This window comes from Ambystoma mexicanum, chromosome 3q (genome assembly GCF_040938575.1).
Source record: "Ambystoma mexicanum isolate Mex_15411 chromosome 3q, UKY_AmexF1_1, whole genome shotgun sequence".
Lineage (NCBI taxonomy): Eukaryota > Metazoa > Chordata > Amphibia > Caudata > Ambystomatidae > Ambystoma > Ambystoma mexicanum.
The window spans coordinates 785,417,509-785,437,952 of record NC_090926.1 but is presented as its reverse complement, the minus strand read 5'-3'; the positions used below and the strand labels follow the sequence as shown (position 1 = coordinate 785,437,952).

General features: G+C 44.5%; 1 protein-coding gene across 1 annotated transcript in view; it reads right to left on the bottom strand.

Moving 5' to 3' along the window:
- Window positions 1–20,444, bottom strand: part of HID1 (HID1 domain containing) — a 396,446-nt gene that overhangs the window by 56,283 nt on the left and 319,719 nt on the right. Inside the window, exons 13-14 of the mRNA XM_069654845.1 lie at window positions 16,759–16,923; window positions 16,308–16,535 (exon numbers count right to left, since the gene is read on the bottom strand). Coding sequence (XP_069510946.1) covers window positions 16,308–16,535; window positions 16,759–16,923 — 393 coding nt within the window. The remainder of the gene's footprint in view (window positions 1–16,307; window positions 16,536–16,758; window positions 16,924–20,444) is intronic.

Sequence of the window (20,444 nt, the reverse complement as noted above, 5' to 3'; positions counted from 1 at the left end):
GGCCTGGAAGACTCCAGCGGGCCCCAGCCATGCTCGGTGGCTGAGCGAACTGGCGAGATGGACGACTGCTGAAACCAGGGCCTGGCAAGACGGGATCACAACCAGCGGAGAAGCCACAAGTGGAACCCTGGACTCCTGGAAAGCCCTCCTGAGTGACATGCGCTTCAAGGCAGACTATAAGCCTCCCTGAGGGACTGTAGCGTCCTACAACACCCGATTTTTCATACTGATACAGAGATGAAATTACCCGAATCTGTTCCCCTCGCTTCCTGTAACATCGGAACTATAATTTTTACTTGCCACCAAACATCTCATAATTAACGCTACATGTAGACTGCTGTTGTTTTGGTTGTTCTCACGTTACTTTTTTTTGTTGTATCGTTACTTTATTACCACACTTGTAAGTTTGTAATGTTTCTCACTTTCTTGAAAAAACCAATAAAATACTTTACAAAAAAAAATTAGAGCAGGTAGTCTCTTTTAGTGGGGGGAGGTGTTGACATTAGTGGCATTAAATTGGGCGTCACTTCTAGTACTAGGTTTGGTGGCTAGTCTGGCTGGTGGTTCGTAGATTTTAGGTAATTTTAGGTAATCTTGATCGTAATTTGGCATTTCTGCTTAAGGTGTCGCATGGGACGTTTGTTAAGGAGTGGAAGGGGATAGGTAATTTTATAGGCTGAAGGTCAGTAGCTGGGGTGAGGGTCAGTAGACGCTCATCAGAGTTTGATATTGCAGTGGGCATAAATTGCATTAGGAGGTTTACTGTTATCGCTGTGGACCAGAGAGTGGTCAAATAGAGGAGGGTGGCAGTGATCCTATCATAAAGATACTTATCTATGTCTTGTGGGGGCCACAATGATGTCTGGGTAATCATTGATAGATTATGGAGCTCATAATTTGTGACATTATGGTAATACCAGTCATAGTGGTGGAGAGCAGAGTATTGTCTTTGGGTGTTCAGTTTGCATATTTGTGGTGTTTCCTTGTTTTTGCCCAGTCATCCACGTAAGGGTACACTGGGATTGATTCTCTGTATAGGTGCATCGCCACTACTGCTAGTACTTTTTTGAACACTCTGAGCTGAGGCTAGGCCGAAGGGGAGTACCTTGAATAGGTAATGTTCTCCCACTATTTTGAAGCGCAGATAGTCTGTGCTCTGGGAACATTTCAATATGAAACTATGCATCTTTCGTATCCAATTGTGCCATGAAATCCCCGTTTTAAGAAAGGGATTACCTCCTGTAGCGTTGTCATGCAAAACTTTGGTGGTTTGACATATGTGTTTGCTGGGCGCAAGTGTAGTACAGGGCGCATAGTTAAGTCTTTCTTTGATACAAAGAAGTACGTTGAATCGATATCCTTGTATACCTGGTTTTCTGGAACTATTTTTATGGCGTCCATTTCCAGCAGGGTCTTTACTTCTAGAGTTTTTCCTTTGCCGTGATTTTTCTGTGTCTTGGCGGATTGTTGATTGGTTTCTGCAGAATGTTGATGCCGTACCCTCCTGCCAAGGTGGACAATGCCCACTTGTTTGATGTGATGCCCTCCCATGCGTGGGTGAATGGAGAGATGCGCCCCCCGACTGGAATAGAATGGAATAAGACCTGGATCTGGGCATCATTGTTTAGAAGTATTCGATCCCCTAGTGGCAGAGGCCCTACCTCGAGTTCTGGATATTTTGTAGCCTCTTTGAAAGCTGCCAGATGACTGGCCCTGTGAGTTACCCCACAATGGTGATTGGCTACCCTGGTTGTAACCTGTGTACCGTTGTCTACAAAAGAGAAATTACCTGGTGATAAACGCCCCTCATTGGACAAAAGGTGAAGTAGTCAGTTGTCCTAACTCTGTGGGGCATTTTCTGCACAATTACTGCGCTGATAATTGCGCTGCAGTAATTGAGCCGCAGTAATTGCACCGAAAATGGGCAGAAAGTCAGCGCAATCACCTCCAGCTAAAAGGATTGGGCAGAGCGGTAATGCAGCTGTAATAGCGCTACAGCTGCATTTTTACCACTCCTCCCAACCCGTGAAGAGGACCTTTAAAGTGTCGTGCTCTTCCTTGGCACTTTCTAGTGCATCCTCAAATGCTTTGTCAAACAAAGCGTTAGGTTTGATGGGCATGTTAAGTAGTGTGGCATGTTAAGGAGTGTGGCCTGCGTCTCCAGCTTGAAGCTTGACTGCCTTGACTTAACTTAGTTTAACCAGGCATGGCGCTTGATGAAGGTGCCCTCAGCTATAATACGGCGTAGATTATCTGGGGCATCCAGGATATTTGTTAAAATGCATTTAGCAATTTGTTTGCCTTCGGTATTGTTTTTGTGAGCTGAGATTTAAGGAGCTCGGGGACTGCATCAATGTGCTGTTGTAGAGAGTCCCACACATGGCAACTATAACTGGCCAGTAGAGTGGTGTTTGCGATTCTGCTATGATAAGCAGCAGAGGATGCCACTTTCCTGCCAAGAATATAAATCTCTTACTCTCTTTGCCAGGAGGTGCCTCAGCAGAAGATATGGGTGTGCCAGCCCTTTTCCTGGTTGTGGTAACGACTAAAGTGTCAGGTTTCAGTTGACCTCTGATGTAAAGTTGGTCAGTTGGTGCTGGCCTGAAAACGTTCTCAATGCGGTGGTTAATCACTTTTGTGAGGCTGGGTGTCAGTAGGGAGGGCTGAATGCACCTCTGCACTGACTGAAGGATGGGTATGAGTTGCGTTATTGATCTCTTGTATCCTAAAATGTTGTTCACAAAGCCCTTGTCCTGTTGGACCTCTTGAGTTTCAATCTTAAAGTGTTGGTGGCTTTTAGCAGCAGCTCATTGTATTGGAACTGGTTATCTATGGGAGAGTCAGCCACATGCTGATCCTGGTCCTTTGGAGACTGTATGATGTAAAATTCGGGGTCATCATCGGCATAGTATTGTTCTTGGTCCTGACTGTGTTCGTCGCCTTGAGACCCTGGATCCTGTGAGTCTGAAGGATCTACAATATATAAGTCCTGTGAGGAGTCGTGGATATGTGAGGCAACAGTAATTTGGGTAGAAGTTCTGGGTTGGGAGCTGTCCAACCTAACACTTTAGAAGGTGGTTCACTACTAGATACTCTTACACCCAGTGCAGAATCCAGTTGGCTTCTAAACTCTGCTGGATGGCTATCCATGAAATCTACGAAGCAAGAGATCTTTCTCATTACCATGTCAAAGTTTTCAGATGTCCTTTCAGTGGACATTGGGAAAATGGGAGGGCAGGTGTCTGTTGTCTGCTTTTTCTGATGCAGTGCCCCTCATAGTGTGTCCTCAAATGGAGTGTCCAGTTTCCTGTGGAGAAGCCCTTTGACGCATGAAAGGAGGGCCTTTTTGGGTGCTGTGTCTGAAACAGGCCTACTCTGTGACTGTTTAGGAGATCTGTCATGTGGCGAATGCGATGGCCCAGCGGACAAATTATTTTGAATGGGATTTCTCCTTAGATTCTGCAAGGGGTATGTCTTTAGTGCATCGTGGAATGTGTGTGCTCTTGCGCCGGGTGACCTCTCTTTAACAAGACCGCTGGCCTGCTTATTTGAGTCAGATGCTCGTTGATAAGAACGGTGACGCTGCCATCGCTAGATTCACCTGCCACATCTATGGAGGCCTCGGCTTGCATGGCATGGGTGGCCCAGCACTTAGTGCAGCAGTCTTTTAAGGTCTTCGGTCGAAAATGCTTTTCAGGATTTGCAGTGCTTCTCAACGTGATCCCGTGCAAGATGTGGTTGCACACCCGGTGAATGTCCTTCTAGGGATATTTCTGAACGCAAGACAGGCAATATTTAAAGGGTGCGTTTTCCATATTGAATGGGAAAGGCAGCATGGTGATAAAGGGGAAGAGAAGGTGGCAAAATATGCATTCTCTAAAGTAAGATTGTATGACCTCCCCCCCCCCCACTCTCCTTACTGTAAAGGGCCGAGGCCCGGTGAGGCCTGCGTAGGCCACAGTCACTGTTAGACGAGGCGAGGCGAGGCTTGGTGTTGACGCTGGGTCTGTCTGTCGAGAGCTGTCAAAGTTGTCCTTGAAGACGGCAGGTAATGGGCAGTCGTAAGAAATTTTAAAGTTAAACTTATAATAACTAAGGCGTTAGCCTGGAGAAGTCTCCGATGGTGCAAAAAACAATCTGAGGGATATCGATGCGTGTAGGACTATTGATACAGTAGATGTCACAGTAGGGAATTGTTAATACACCCAGTCAGCGTCCCTTTTTGAGTTTCGAAAACAAATCATGTAATACTCCACGACTACCACTAGATGTCGGCGTATGCATAGCATGTGATATAAGCAGATCCACAAGCCTCAAAAATATATATACACCTGACAAATGTGTCTTGAGGAGATGTCACAAACACCTCAAACGTGCATCGATGACAAAGAGCCCAGGTATAATATGTGACGTGGCAGTCGGCTCTCTACCAAACTAAGAAACTAAGATCTGAGTTGGTGAACAGTCAATCCAGTGCTGGCATGACCAGCCAGTGTGGTTTAATTCGACTAGATCTGTCAAATGTCAATGATTTTTTTAGGAGGGATGTAATGTACTATGGGTTCTCTCGGCCACACATGGCTCCAGGAGGAACGACAAACCCAATAAAGGGCCTACATTCGTGCTGGAGAACCGCAAATGGCAGAGTTTTCACAGACTGTGTCTTTGTTTCTACACTCAAACACGGACGGGGATGAGCAGCAAAGCCCGGTCTTTCCTAGGCATCACACTATTATGGATGAATGATGTTTTGAATGAATGTGCTTGTGCCCAAAATACAGGCCAGCTTTCCCACTGTAAAACACTTTCATGATCCTGTGCCCATAATATAAGTCCACAGACACAAGAAACGTTTAGCTGCCATAGCTCAGCATGGCTGGTGCGTCCATTTGGCGAGGTCAGTCATTCGCCTAGAGCGCACAATGTTAGGGCAGCATTTAAGTCATTTTTTTTTGCTCAGGCCTCGAAAAAGCAGAAGCAGTCAACTTTGGTTTAAAATAAATGCTACATTGCTTAATTTCTTTGCAGGGCATGCTCTACAAATTATAATTAGCCAGTCAGGATTCCGAGGTGACTGGCAGGTCATGGGACCCCGGGAGAGGAGGAAACATAATAAATCAATAAGTCATTTCAGAGCTCATGGTGGAGCCGGTTCAGGCCCACACAAGTGCGGATACTGCTGCTGTTTATGAACTTGCCTAACAGCGCCTGTCCTCCTCGGGCTAGTTGGCTCATGCAGGCTCCTGTGCATTTGATGTGTGCAGGAGACGGCTGGTGATCGCCACAGCAGGTCTGTTTGCAGCGCTTACATGTGTGTGCTTGGATGTGTGCAGAATGAATCCCTTATGGCGCCGTTGGTGTTGCCTCCGAAATTGCAGGCAACAGCTAACTCCCTGAGTTTGGATGAAGATTCACACACCATCTCCACAGCTTGTATCTTATGACGTAGAATTTCAGGTTGTATTTTTTGTTGCATTGGACTTTGAGTTGCATCTTTCTGCCACTCTTTTAAAAGCTGATTCACACTTTTCCTGGATAGTTGTGCCATCTGGATTTTTCTCAAGGTGGGGGCTGTGTTGAATATATTCAGCTCTTCAGTGCCCACAGCAATTAATAGCAGTGCTGCACTTCTGCCTGCCAGCACCTCCTCTGCTACTAGTGGCTCAAAGTACACTTTCTAGTTGGTCCTCCCCTGGCCCAATGTGATCACTAGTCTGTCCGGGGTGGGCAGAAACACCAGCTGAGGTGTTAGTCGCCTGCCCTGCTGCTGTCATTTTGCTCCAAGCTCGTTGTTGGGTGTAGGTCTTCTTGTTCTCCTGCTTCCACCTTAGCCCCTGCGTTGTTTGCATATATCCCACCTTTGTCATTATTGTGGAGGTTTTGCTGCTTTGCAAAATTGTGCCGAATACTCTGGCACAGGAGAGGACGTGCACGTGCCCAGGAAAGTGCATAAGCCACCAAGTGTAGGAATGGAGCCCGAACCAAGTAAGGGGGTTTCAGAGGGGGAAGGGGACATTTTAAAAATATTGGGTTAAAATGGTGCATTTTGCAGCATACTTCCTGTGAAAGATTGGGTCAAAAACCACAACATTTACATTTGGTTTTGTAGAGTGACAAATGAAAAAATCCAATAGATGCAAGTCACCAACGTCGCACAGAGCATTGTCCAACTAATTTTCTTGATGGCTTTGGCCACAATATATTCAAGAAAAAAAGAAATGTCATGCTGGCTGCACCAATAAATGTCAGATTTATCATATTAGAACATGCTGCCGTTGGCTTTGCCAGTAAAAAATGCCATGCTGCAGTTATATATATATATATATTTTCTATTTTATTTAAAATGATATAGTTTATATATACAATATATCCAGAATAGATGCACCAATGTATGCAGTATAGCGCTAAAATAGCACTCATTTCTGCTTTAACCCTGATGCTCAGTAAAAAATGCTATTCCACAGGAAGAAAAAGTAACCATAGTGGCTTCAGGAATGTCAATGAAAGTGAAGTGATCTTCAAAACAGAGTGAAAATGCTCCTTTTTGCAGATTCATGCCAACACCTCCTCATACCGGTAGTGGCTACAGACTTTGGGCAAGACTCACATAAAATTGCGCAAAGTAAAACATTTGCACAGAATGGGTTTTTTATTTTACTTAGACCACGTTAAGAAATGTGCAGGTCACCTTATTGAAAAAGGAGACTTGCACATTTTTGTAGGCTGTGCAACAGTGCAAATGATGTGCTGACCGGACCACTTTCATACAGTAGTATGACAGTCTCTCAGCACACAAATTGGTTCCGGGATCCTTTTTTACCAAGGGTCCGTTACTGTGAAATGCAAACAAACAATTAAAAACATTTCTATCCTTCTTTGGGGGATAGAAATGCATGTGTGACAGCTGTGTTTCATACACTGAGGCATATATGTCTGACCATGCCATGTGTTGCGCATCCCCAAACAGGTGCACGTTCCATTTCAGGATGCCCACAGAAATACATAGAAACACCCCCTTCTTTGCACAAATGGGGTAAAAAAAAAGGGGCTTGTGAATGTGTGCACTATTATGGGCACATTCACATGCCCTTTTCGATTTGGGTACATCTTTTTTTGGCACAAATAATGAGATGTGAAAATATGTCTCATCACTTGCGCCCCAAAAACGTTTTCAGGATATGGCTGATTGAGGTCCCAGTTTTGGGTCATACAACCCTCCTCAGACAGTCACTCACTCACTCACTCATTCATTCATTCATTGGCAGACTAAATATTATAAAGTTACATGCATACTGGCAAGCATTCGCGTGGGAGTTAGCAGTAAGATTACAGCTTACGTTTTCACGAAAGACAGCCGAAAGCGATGGCTCCCGGAAGTCGAGAGGCAGGCAGTTCACTGTTTCTGCTCCTTACATAGAAATGTAATGCAAGCTAATTCACACAAGGTAAAATCTTGCGAGATTCAGTCTGGTTGCACGCTGTGTCGACGAGAGCAACTTGAGGACGAAACTTTGCAAGGGTTGTGATGCAATTTGGGCGCCCATCCAATGGGGCCTTGTCTGATAAAACAAAGGAGCTTAAAATTGATCATGGAACAGGACGACAGCTGGCTAAGATTTCGTCTTTGACTCCAAATATTACTCGAATATCCGTGTTCTGTGTTTGTCCAAAATGGTTCATTGTTGTATTGCAAGTGTGCAAGGCCGGTACAATAGAAAGGCACCATTAACTGTACAGACAGGAAACCTCCAGCACTGGGGTGCCATCGGTAATATCCACTGTAGGTCCGTTTGCCCTATCCTATTATCAATCCTGTTATCAACACATTTGGGTTCAAAGGGGAATTGTTTGTGTCTTTCCTAAGTGGCAGACACCAATCAGGCCTCCAATAGCTTGACAGATCAGTTCAGATTGATCCTAGTATAATTCTAATGTTTTTCAGCTAAATTATTCTGTTTCTCTCAGTTAGGATTGGCCTTAACTTATAAGACAGTCATTTGGATGTGCAATGTTTTGGGCAAAAACCATGTAGTCCAATTTAGGGCAACAGTCAAACCTTAGTGTTTATACATATCTTCACATGTTTGGCATGCTCACAACTGTGTTCATTTTGGAAGTATGTTTTTTTGTTAATGATGACTTTTCATTTCTGACGTACAATGCATTGTTGATTGGGATCTAATAGGCACGTTCCGTGACTAAGTCGCTGCTATCCAAAATCACGTTTAGTGATATAGTGGCGTTGTTAAAAGGTGCACACGAAAGCGGTGCCACAGAGCACTGCTGTCATTCTTCATTTTGGCAAAGTTTGAACACTGTGTTCTTTTACGTTCACTGAGTATGCCCTTGGGTCTGTTTTCCTCCTCGTCTTTACCATGCGGCTCTCTTCTTTTCTGCTATCCATCATTTCCCCTTCCTTTACCCTCACCCTCTTCCAACACTTTGCAGTTCTTCACTCTGTCCTCGTTCCTCTAAGCCGATCTCCTAATATATTCTCTACTCCCTTTATCTAATGCCTCCAGTTCTGCATCCACTCTTTCCTCACTGTTGTACTAACACATACGCCATCGACTCCCTCGCCACTTGATGAACACCTAGGGACTCCTTATATCCCGTTCTCATTCTCCCTCCCCATGTTTCGCATGCTCTACTACCCTAATATCTCATCTTCCTCCCACCCCTCCCTCTCCCAACAATGCACAATGGTACACTAAGTCATACCCTTGTCTCCTCTTTCACCAATTCATGCATATGGTGAAGGCACATACTTCACATCTCTCTCGTAATTACTGTATGTAACTACTTTCCTTTCCGTTATCTCGGCCTCGATTGTGGAAACCCCTCTTTCGCACGCTTTCTGAACATATGGCAAATCCCTTTCTATCTACTGGGTATTGGAGGTTGGGGTGGGGACAAGTTGGTGGGCGCCTATCAGACAGTTCTCCTAGTGCAACAAAATACCTTGCACCGGCCCGGTAGATCAGGAGGGTCCGATAAGCCGCGCACTGCTTAGCTTTACTTTAAGTACCTTTATCTCTACCACGTACAGGACCAATTAGGTGACCCTTTTGATACATTGTATTTTCATCAATTGTCACTCTTTTTCAGGCACTTGTCCAAGGTTGTACAGATCACAAGTAAGCACGCTTATCTTTTCAATCACAGACATCCCCAGCTGATTCACTTCACTGATAGCATCTTTCTTCTCTACTCCGGTGATAACATGTTTCTCTTCACTGCGGGAAGGATTAGCTAGCATCCAGCCATGTAAAATATATTTTAAACCTATTTTTTCGCCCCGACATTTGTGACACAATGACTGCTTTAAAGCTCCAATATAAGTGAGGACATTTTCTTTTCGATCTCGGGCAGAATGAACTGCTCTATTCTGCGTAACATTAGAAAACATCACACCTAGTTAAAATCACCTATGAGAAATGTTAGGTACTCCCACTATACAGCACTTTACCGACATATTATAAGACTGGAGCTCGTTTATATAATTATACCGTTCGCAGAATATTTCAGGAAATAAAAACAAATATATTGTTTCTTTAATAGAGAGAGATGTTGGCCGTTGACTGAGGGGTATTAAATAACAGGGGAGGGTTCATGCCTCATCTTCCTATTGTTTAATTCACACGCCTTCAGAGAGTTACACATGCTACTACATAGAATAATTCAACTTTTAATCAAGCGTTCCAGAGAGCCGGCAACGGGTGAGGCAGCCAGGGGAGTTGCTAGGTCTGGAAAAGACCTGGGGCTACGCTGATGTCAGAACTGTTGGGACTGGGGGCTAGCTAGTCTTTTGGCTGTAGCTCCTGCGATTCTATCCGGGGCTACAACCAAAAGATCAGGGGCTATAGCCCCCTTAGCCCCCCCCTAGCAACGCCCCTGGAGGCAGCTGTAGGTAATTGGGGCATGGGTTAGGATGGTGTAGGGAGTGGTTGTGGGAGGGACAAGTGGCGAGGGAGCAGAGAATGGGGCTGGTGGCAAGCAAATGCTTTCACCCCAGGAGGTAAGATGGCAGCATACTGCTTCTCAGGAGGATTGGAAGGCGGGCAAAATCATGAGGTAAAAGTCCCCCCTTCCAAGCTTCCTGACTGACTGTGAGGTGCCATTAAGTCACCTACTGGGTTGCCAATCGAATAAATAAGAAGGTTTTGTGCCTTAGAGTTACGAGTGTGCCATCTCCATTTTGCAGCCAGCTTTGTCTGTTTTTTATATTACGTTTATGTGGTTTCGTGAACTGATCTTGTAACTTATTTTAGTACATAGGTTTAAAATAAGGTCAATGTTTCTTGCCACAATTAGTAAATGTCGAATCTAAAAACGGACTGTGGCGATATTATGATATATACCCGCATTCTAGCAAAGCGTATACTATTTGGTACACAATTATTTAGAATATGCACAGCCTTTTAAGAGCTTTGTTAAAACTTCGGTCCCTAAGAAGGCCTTTTCCTTCATGTACACGTTCACTTTAATGAAGGTCATAGTTTGGCCTCTTTCAGATATAATTGAAACTCTGATTATTTAAATCGATGATTAACGTTTAGGTTACATCTGTTGCAAGTCCATTAAATATTTATTTTTTCAGTAAATCATTTTAAAATAATTTCTATCATTGCTATAGTTGTGAAAATATATCTATTTTTGATGTATTTGTATATAATTTCTGTTACATTTGATATGTTATGATTTATTCAGGAAGGTTTGTTATATTGATCTATCTCAATTAGATTTACCCAAGAATACGCCTGAAAAAACAAAATACAAATATTCACTATCTATTTATCTGAATTCTAATGCTTTTATAATTAATGTAAAATTTAGCTTTGAATGGTCCCTCAGGAACCCTCTTCTATTATTCAGTGTTCCTCTTTTTGCACCTGCAATACAAGACAGCACTGCCATTGTAAAACACTTTCATGATGCTGTGTACATAGTATATGCCAGCATTCCCACTGTGAAGCACTCATGATGTTGGTGCCTCCAGTATATGCCCTCACTGCCACAGTAAAGCTGTTATGATGCTGCAGCTGCACCTACAAAGTAGTTAATAGAAAATGATTCCAGGACTCTGCGCCAGTAAGTCACAGTTGTTTGAACTTCATTCCGTAAATGTGCCCTTAATGATAACACGTGTTTCGTTTCGGCAGAGCCTTTCTCAAATCTGACCCTTTTTGGGACACATTAATGCAAAGAAAATAACTGATTCATGCCATGTATTAACACAATAATCACATAGAAACGACCTGATTTAAGTATGATAATACAGGTTGGCATTAATTATAAGAATTGGGGAATACAGCAAGCAGATGGTGCAAGCAAACCAACTACAGAATGCAAGCACAGCCAATAATGGGGTCAAATGTTAATATGTCATTTACAGGAAGGTATTGTGAGATTAATCCCAACTAAAAGGAATACTACTAACTCAATGAGTGAAAAGGCGCTATATTCCATTGGGTATATTACCCACTTCCTATGAAGGAATCATTTATAATTTATTTGATGAATATTACTGACATGATGGTTTGAATACTTTCTAACGGGATACTTCTTTCTCTTGTTTCTTTCTTGTCTTTCCCACTTTCTCCCTCCCCTTATGACGAATTGATTATGATTGCAATTTTTTTATTCCCCACTAATCCTCCCCAATACCAACCCTTATTTTCTGTCAGTATATTTGCTATTGCATGTTATGCTGATTAACAACAACTATATGATTTCAAATGTGACAAATAATGTTTTCCAATGGTGGAATATTTGGGCATTGGGGATGCCAACATGGCCAATATGATATATACGGTATCCAGTTAAAATTTCGAATAAATAATTTCGAATGTCTTTTGGTCGTATGTAAAAATGTCGAAAAAAATGTCGAAAATATATTTTTTTATTTTATGTTTTTTTTTGGGTTTAGTTAGTACAAAAAGGGTAAATAAAAAAACCGGGGGGCTGAGAGGAACCCCCCCATTGAAAAAAAATAAAATAAATTAAAAAAAGAAAACCAACATTTTTTTTCAACATTTTTGATTTGAAAAAAAGGCATTCGAAATTATTTAATTCGAAAATGTCACTATAAACCGATATATACCTTATGTCTTGTGAACAGCACAGCTTCACTGCAAGTTGTTAATTCAATTTTGAATATTAGCCCAGATTTGAGAAAGGCTCGGCCGAGCCGAAACACGTGTTATCGTTAAGGGCACATTTACGGAATAAAGTTCAAACAACTGTGACTTACTGGCGCAGAGTCCTGGGGTCATTTTCTATTAACTACCAAATAACGGGTTAGGCTTTATACCGTTGTACTCCAGAGATTTGTGACACTCTGTTTTACATGGACATACTACACTCAAGCAAATTCTTTTCTATAATGTGAACATTGTGGTTATCAAGATATTTTGGTTGATGAACGAGTTGCCCAGCAGACCAGCTGTGTAAAAAGGCCAAACTCTCCCATCGCACCTACAAAGTAGGGCAGCATTTCCACTGAAAAACCTTTCATGATTCTGCGCGCCCAATACCTTCTAGTATTTCCACAGTAAGCATCTTCCATGATGCAGCACCCACAATGTATCCCCGTCATGTGCAAAACCCAATTTGCCTATGTTTGCAAGCGTGCAAAAGTAGTCCTTAGGTATGCAGGCTGTGCTACGGTATTGCTGGGCAATTTACAGTGCATTCTGAGAGGGTGACAACATCATCCAAAAAAGTGCTGTAAAGTCTTAAAATATGGCTCTTATACCTATTACAAGTGGAAGCTTACAAGTGTGTGCAAACTGGCCTATGTACACTATTAGGGGAGCAGATCACAGAAGAGATGTTTGGCAAAGGGTTTGATACTCCTCCGGGGAGGGAGGGTGCTGCTGCCTCCATCTTCCTGAGTTCTTAAATTGAGTACCACAATGGGTTTTTGTTTAACAATAAAGGTAATTAGTAACGCCAGTTACACAGCACTCTGAAACTGGAATTTCCGCTATGCAGCACTGGATGAAACACTAGTATGATAATAATTACATTAAGAGTGTACATCGGGACAATACTTCTGTCCGTTTCTATTCTTAATGTAATAGTGTGCAAATTGTAACATGCACACATTTTTTAAAATGTCAAAAGTAATTACCAGGGGAAATTAAAGTAAGCTTGTAAATCTGGGTGCCAGTGGCTGCGCCATGAAAAGTGAAGTCGTTTCATTTAATGCTAACGTTCAGTTGCATTGGTGACAGATTAAGGCACAGTTAGGAGGCATAAATGGTCAGCAAAAATCGTATTGTGGGGGCAAGGTGGGGAAAAAGGGACCAAAGGTAGCGCCGTCAAATGAGTGACAAGAACATGAATCCATTCATATTGTGCCTGACGCGGTCACGAGGGGACACGTGACATACAGAGAGGAAAGGTCAAGTTAAACTACTGCTGTAGGTTAAACTCATCTGAAGGGAAACACTACACACAAATATGTTGGCCAGTTCGGCAACCTCCAGGCAAAACTATAAAGGGCGCGCCCGTAGCCAGCCGGTTGGAGAGGCGAAACGGCAGGCACAAAGGTCGCCATCATTGTGAGAAAGTGTGCATATTCAACAATAAATGAAGAACTGTGACTAAAAGTGCCGAGGTGAAAGCACCTTTTCACCTCTGCTCCTAGTTTAACGTGCGGCCTCTAGCCCAGAAATACATGTCTGGCCTCGTAGGCTGTGCATACTATCATATTATGCGTTAAGGGGACGACCACCGTGGTTTGTAAACATGTGCATGTGGCAAGAAAAATCGCATTAACTGTCTAACAAAGCTTTTATTTAGTGTTTCAAAATAAAACATCTTTCTTAATCTTGACTTCATGGTGCTTCGGCTCATGAAAGTCCCTTATGATCTCTTTGGGATTTCCTTTCATTCTCTAGGTGCAAGTTCTAAGCGTTTCAATATCTTTTAACAGATTCTCTTGTGAACACTTTGGTACCTCATCTCCAGGAAAGAATGACGTATCTGGCTTTTCCTTCGCTCAGGGTTTTGATTGGATACTTTAGCACTTGAACTACAACTCACAGAGAGTTTTCTTTCTCTCGCAATCTTACTGGATGCTTTGGTACTAGGACAGTTTTTCCAGGAACGCATCTTGTGAGCCTTCCATCTCCCAGTCTACACATGGGAGAATGTAGAACGTTGACTACAGCTCCCAGAGTATACTTTCCAGCTTTTCTCAGGGTCTTTATTCAATTCTTTGGTTGTTTGACTAACATTCTAAGAATTAAGTGCCTGAGCTTCCCTCATCTCACATCGTTACTGGATGCTCTAGTACGCTGATATTTTCCAAAATGTGTATTCGTGCAATGTGTAAACAACTCGATAGAATATGACTACACTTGGCCTTGCCCTTCCCGTTCCTTCCCTCTTGTATTTGTAGATGGACTTCCAGCATCAGTGGCTGTTGTGGATTTTCACGGCACACTGTTCGCCTCTCAGAACAGCAGCCACATCTCTCCCGCTCTTGTAGGACCTCTCACAGATCTTGTGGCGGAGCATCCAGCGTCCCTTACATGGGTAGGGGCATCTCCCTGATTATATTCAGATGTCCTGCCCCTAGCTCTAGGCACCAGAATCCCTCCAGAAGCCTAGTTACTCTGGCGCAAACTTCCACCTTGGTCCAGCCCCAACAACATTGAAACGTCTCCATCGCAAAGCCCTTTCTGGGGCATCCCTCCTCCACGCGTTAGTAGCTACCATTTCTGTATTGTCTTTTCCAGGTGCACACAGCTGCCCTCCCTTATCATATCGCTCATGACGTAATCCCATTGAGAGGTGAGGCGGGGCGAGGGGAAACCCATGAAATGTTCTGCATTTATTTTTGGTCTAAAGGTCTAAGGATCTGCCCCGTTGCTTACAATTCTCTGTTTATGATTTTTAGTTACAAGGTTTAGGAAGTGGAGGTTATTAATTGTCAGGCCGCCATCTTGGATTTCACAGCCATTTTGTTCTGGGACTGTTTGGCCAGCACTCTGTGGCCTCTTTCTCCTAGTTTACCAAAGGTGACTGACTGCGTGATTCTGCTTATACCATGATCTGCATGCAATGGAGAAGTCACTTTGTATGTGCATTTAGGATGCTTTATAAAGGGACTTTGCCACAGTATGCCACACATTCCAGTCACAAACAATGGAGAGTCCATGCATCTAGGTTCTAGAGCGGACCCTCATGGCCCTCGTTACCCAGCATGGATGCATCTTCAAAGTCTAGCGAGCCCACTACCCAGAGGCTCGTGGAAGGGCTCAGCATAATGACTGCACGCAGACCTGTGGTCACAACGGCCAACCTACAACATGAGAACAATACAGCCCAAACTGCTGTGACAAAAGTTAATCCCGCCATCCAAAGATTAGGCTGTAGAAGTCACAAACAAAAAGAAATAAGATCTCATATGACCTGGCCCCAGGTACAAAGCATCTCTGGGACCACAGTCACCATTGGCCGTGACACACAACTTCTCGATTGGGTTCGTTGTTGGCTTATAGACTATTCTTTCGATGCAGTGGTGGGCAATGTATGGACTGTGAGCGAGATGTGGACCTTCAGGACATTGTTTATGGCACTTCCAAGTCACACGATTTATGCAGAAGTGTTGTCTGGACAAAAGTCTGTCAGTCATTTAGTCCCTGTGGCAGTCATGTCAGGTGCACAATGCACCTGTGGTCTTTGCATCCTGATACCTGCAGTTTTCCCTCTATTTAAAAACATGATTTCTGTCTCATAATACAAATAAGTGAAAGTGGTAATGCCTTTACAAGGCTATGCATCATAATGTTACAGTTCAAAACTGGAGCATTAGTTGAGAAGTGCACCTCAAAACCCAGGTTTTATTTATTTTTTTAACTCAAATTCGAGCACTGGAGTCTCTAGCACCAAGCTTGTCCCCCAAAGGAAAGTTCCGAGCACTATATGATACATGTGTGGTACATTGGGCTCTCCAGGGAAAAGAGTGGTGCACCCATGCTCCAAGTTATCCAAAGCTTGAAGTTCCTCAAATAACAAAATGACTGATCCAAATGCGATGGCATATACACATCTTTACAGAGAGCCAAGTCAACAGGAAAGGCTACCTTCCCATCAACCTCACAGAAGGATCCGCTGACAGACATCCTGGAGTCAAGGCCCATAATGCCATGCCTAGTCTTAAAAAAAGATTTGTTGTGCAATTCTGAATTCAACCACTAGTGCGTATAACCATGGAAACGATGCAGATCTAGAACTGCTTCAAGCTACAAATCAGCGGCACCAGGGACTACGGCGCAAAGATGGTGTCTTACCAGGCGTGGCGATCAGGCTGGTTTTCAGTGTCCCCGGCTCTGCAGGAGCGGCAGGCCGGGATCCCTCCATGGAGGCACTCTCCTGTGAGTTGGTGCGGGAGATGGGTTCCGGGGCCTTCTTCTTTCGCTGTAGGGCCTTCTGGATGGAGGGTGGGTCTGTCGGAAGGTTGGCCAGCTGGTGAAAGACATTCCTCTTCCGGATGATGGCGTAAACTAGGCTGGAGTTGCCTTCAATCCCAAAGACACAAGAAGAACATGGTAAGGAAAATGCACACAGACTGGGCCACTGAACGCCGGCATCATGTCTAAGCAGTAACCAATCACAGCAGAGTAAACTCAGTATATGAAGACCACGCCCAAGCTCCTAGTAGGTCTGTCAGTGCAGAGGTGTGACCTCAAAGCAAGAGCCCTACAAATTAGGAACTGCAGCAGAGTGATCTGGGTTACATACCGTCAAACTGATACTGGATGATGTTATTGAAGACTTCTAGCAGGAAGAAGACGAGATGATGGTTCTGAACAGCAGAGAAAAGGAACCAACTGGTGGAGAAAGCCTCGAGCAGGTGCAGGAGCTTATTGGCAGCCACCATGGAGAGCGACTTCAGGTATGGGGAGACTGAGGAGAGTACAAGGAGATGGTTAGATGGAGGAAGGAGAGCAGAAGTTCACATAGAGCGTTGAATCAGAGGAAGGTGGAGGGAATAGCTAAAGTAGAGGGTGAAATGAGGGGCAGTGGAAAAGTGCATTTTCCAAGCAAAGGGAGGAATCGGAGAAGGGGGTGGGGAGTTCAAAAAATCAGAGCGAGAAAGGAGGGTGCAGCCAGGGGAAGGAGTGGGAAAGGACAATGGGGAAGCCGAGGCCAGAATACATGGGATGAGACAAGCCGACGATCAAGACATGCACATCGACCCATCACAATATATAGATCAGACAGAGGAGGGGCACACAGAGGCGTGGTTGAATGAACTTTATTAATAAATGTAAAGAAAACCTTTTCTAATCCCTACCTCCCAGATGGGTTCCCTATGCTACAAAACAATAAAGAGGTGTGTCAGTATGTCTCACAAATAGGTTCAGTTTTCCATCCCAAAACCTAGGCTAACCTAGCACTAGCCTAGCTCTATTGAAAGAAAGAGGATAGAAAACACATACTTCAACCCGAGAATTACTGCGGGCTGGTTTCTGACCTCCTCCCAGTAGTTCAAAAGAAAGGAAATGATTCCCCAAAAGAAAATGGTCTCTCAAAGTTCCTTTGTGTATTAAACGAATGTTCTGGTTTTAGCCCATCTCCAGGGATATGTGGATTTCACCCACGAAGGTCGGTATTCCCAAGTACAAAAATGTTTGTTCTAGTGCTCTTCTGAGGTCTCTCTCCTGGTGGGCTCGGATAGGTGCTGGGCTTCTTCGGCCCTGCTTGATTCGTTCTCGCGTTTCATGAGCTAGTCCCCCTCTTGGCCCTGGGTGGGCTATGGCGTCTTTAGTCCTGTTGGAGTCTTGGTTTGGTTCACCACCTTGTTGGAGTAGTCCTTCGGTAAGGCCCTTGTGGGCAAGAAGCAGGGGGGTCCCGAACAATGTATTGTTTGCTCAGTGGGGCCTTGGCATAAAAAGTTTGAAGACCACTGCCCTAGTTGGTTGCTGCATGTCATTCAACCTTCCGTGCGATAGCTAGTTCTTCTGTTGGCCCTTCATGGGTCATGGCCTTCCTGGCCCTGCCGTATGCTCGATTTTCATTCCCCCCCCCTTCCTGGGGTAGTCCTTCTTTTTACCCCTCATGTGCTATGGGCTTCTCTATTCCCTTCGGTTGCTGCATTTTGTTCACCCCCTCCTGTGGTAGTCCCTCGGTTATCCCCTGGCAGGCTTTCGGCTTCTCTGGCTCCGTCGGTTGCTGTGTTTCATGTACTCTTCCTAGGGTAGTCCTTCGGTTAGCCCCTTTGCGGGCTTTCGGATTCTATGGCCCTGTCAGTTGCTCAGTTTTGTTCACCCCTTCCTGGGGTAGTCCTTTGGTTAGCCCCTCGTGGCCTATGGGCGTCTCAGGCCCTTTTGGTTCCGTGTTCTCAACTCTGTCAAAGTAAAGGCGGTTTGCGGCCCCAAGTTTTTTCCCCCCTGCTGGGAATGTTGATGTTGGTACTCCGGGACGCCGGTACCTCTTGGCTTCAGTGGTGGTGGGGCTTCGAAGATACAGCGTTCTATGCGATGTCTCCGGTCTCCACCCACTACAGCGTCTTTCTGGGATTCGGCTCCTCCTCAGTTGAGCTCTGCAAGCCTGCTGTCCTCACTCTATGGCTCCTGGTTGATGTCCAGCAGTTTTTAAGTTCCTCCCTTGAAACGGAATGAGAGATTTGTTTGGTCCGGTCTTCCACAAAGAGGTGGCAACAAATACAGGTAAAAAAGCAATCCACCCCCATTAACGGGCCCCTGTACATAATTGCCCTGTTCACTTTGCATATAGGGAACAGACATGTTAAACTTAGGAGTAATGGGGTGGGATGTAATACCTTTTCCCCAGAGGGTGGGTTATCCCCGTGGGATCCCGCTTGCCCCGTCCCCTCGGGAGGTTATTGCATAGCTGGCTCACCTCTCTAGTCCCAAAGGAGGTGGCTCCTCCTACGGGATAAAGGACAAATTCATGGGATTCACCACAATACACACTGGGTCTGATTTCCTATCCTGCTTGTGAGGGACAGAGTCACATGCCAAAGGAGCCTTATGACTCACCACTCGGTGCATGGGCATTGTGAAGTGATGGCAAATCTATAGCAACAATATATTGTGCATATGCATACAACTCACATACAGGTGGCACCTCAGGATTCACTACCCTATGAATGCAACACACTCCTGCTAGAAGAGCTTCTGGACTTACAATCCTACATTTATGTGAGCAATGCAATCCCCGGAAGTAGCCTGGGAATTAACTATACTGCATGTATGTATGTTAACAGCGCTTTCCCGTGGAGTGGCCTGTGAATTTACTATACTGCACGTAAGAGCTATCCCCTTGAGTAGCTGGGGGTTTTGCTATACTGCATATATGTGAACAGTGCTTTCCCATGTAGTAGTATGGGGATTAGTACCCTGGGTATTTATTATACTGCATGTATGTGAACAGTGCTTTCCCCTGGAGTAGCCTGGGGATTTACTCTACTGCATGTATGTGAATAAAGCTATCCCCTGGAGAAGCCTGGGGATTAGTGCCCAGGGATTTACTCTACTGCATGTATGTGAAAAGCGCTATCCCCTGGAGTAGCCGGGGTATTTGCTATACTGAATATATGTGAACAGTGTTTTCCCCTGGAGTAGCCTGGAAATTTACTATACTGCATGTGGTGAATAAAGCTATTCCTTGGAGTAGCCTGGGGATTTGCTATACTGCATATATGTGAACAGTACTTTCCCCGGGAGTAGCCGGGGGATTTGCTATACTGCATGTATGTGAACAGCGCTATCCCCTGGAGTAGCCTGGGGATTTACTCTCCTGCATGCATGTGAATAAAGCTATCCCTTGGAGTAGCCTGGGGATTCACTCTACTGCATGTATGTGAACAGCGCTATCCCCTGGAGTAGCCTGGGGATTTACTCTACTGCATGTATGTGAACAGCGCTATCCCCTGGAGTAGCCTGGGGATTTACTCTACTGCATGTATGTGAACAGCGCTATCCCCTGGAGTAGCCTGGGGATTTACTCTACTGCATCTATGTGAATAAAGCTATCCCCTGGAGTAGCCTGGGGATTTACTCTACTGCATGTATGTGAACAGCGCTATCCCCTGGAGTAGCCTGGGGATTTACTCTACTGCATGTATGTGAACAGCGCTATCCCCTGGAGTAGCCTGGGGATTTACTCTACTGCATCTATGTGAATAAAGCTATCCCCTGGAGTAGCCTGTGGATTTTTACTACTGCATGTATGTGAATAAAGCTATCCCCTGGAGTAGCCTGTGGATTTACACTACTGCATGTATGTGAATAAAGCTATCCCCTGGAGTAGCCTGGGGATTTACTCTACTGCATGTATGTGAATAAAGCTATCCCCTGGAGTAGCCTGTGGATTTTTACTACTGCATGTATGTGAATAAAGCTATCCCCTGGAGTAGCCTGTGGATTTACACTACTGCATGTATGTGAATAAAGCTATCC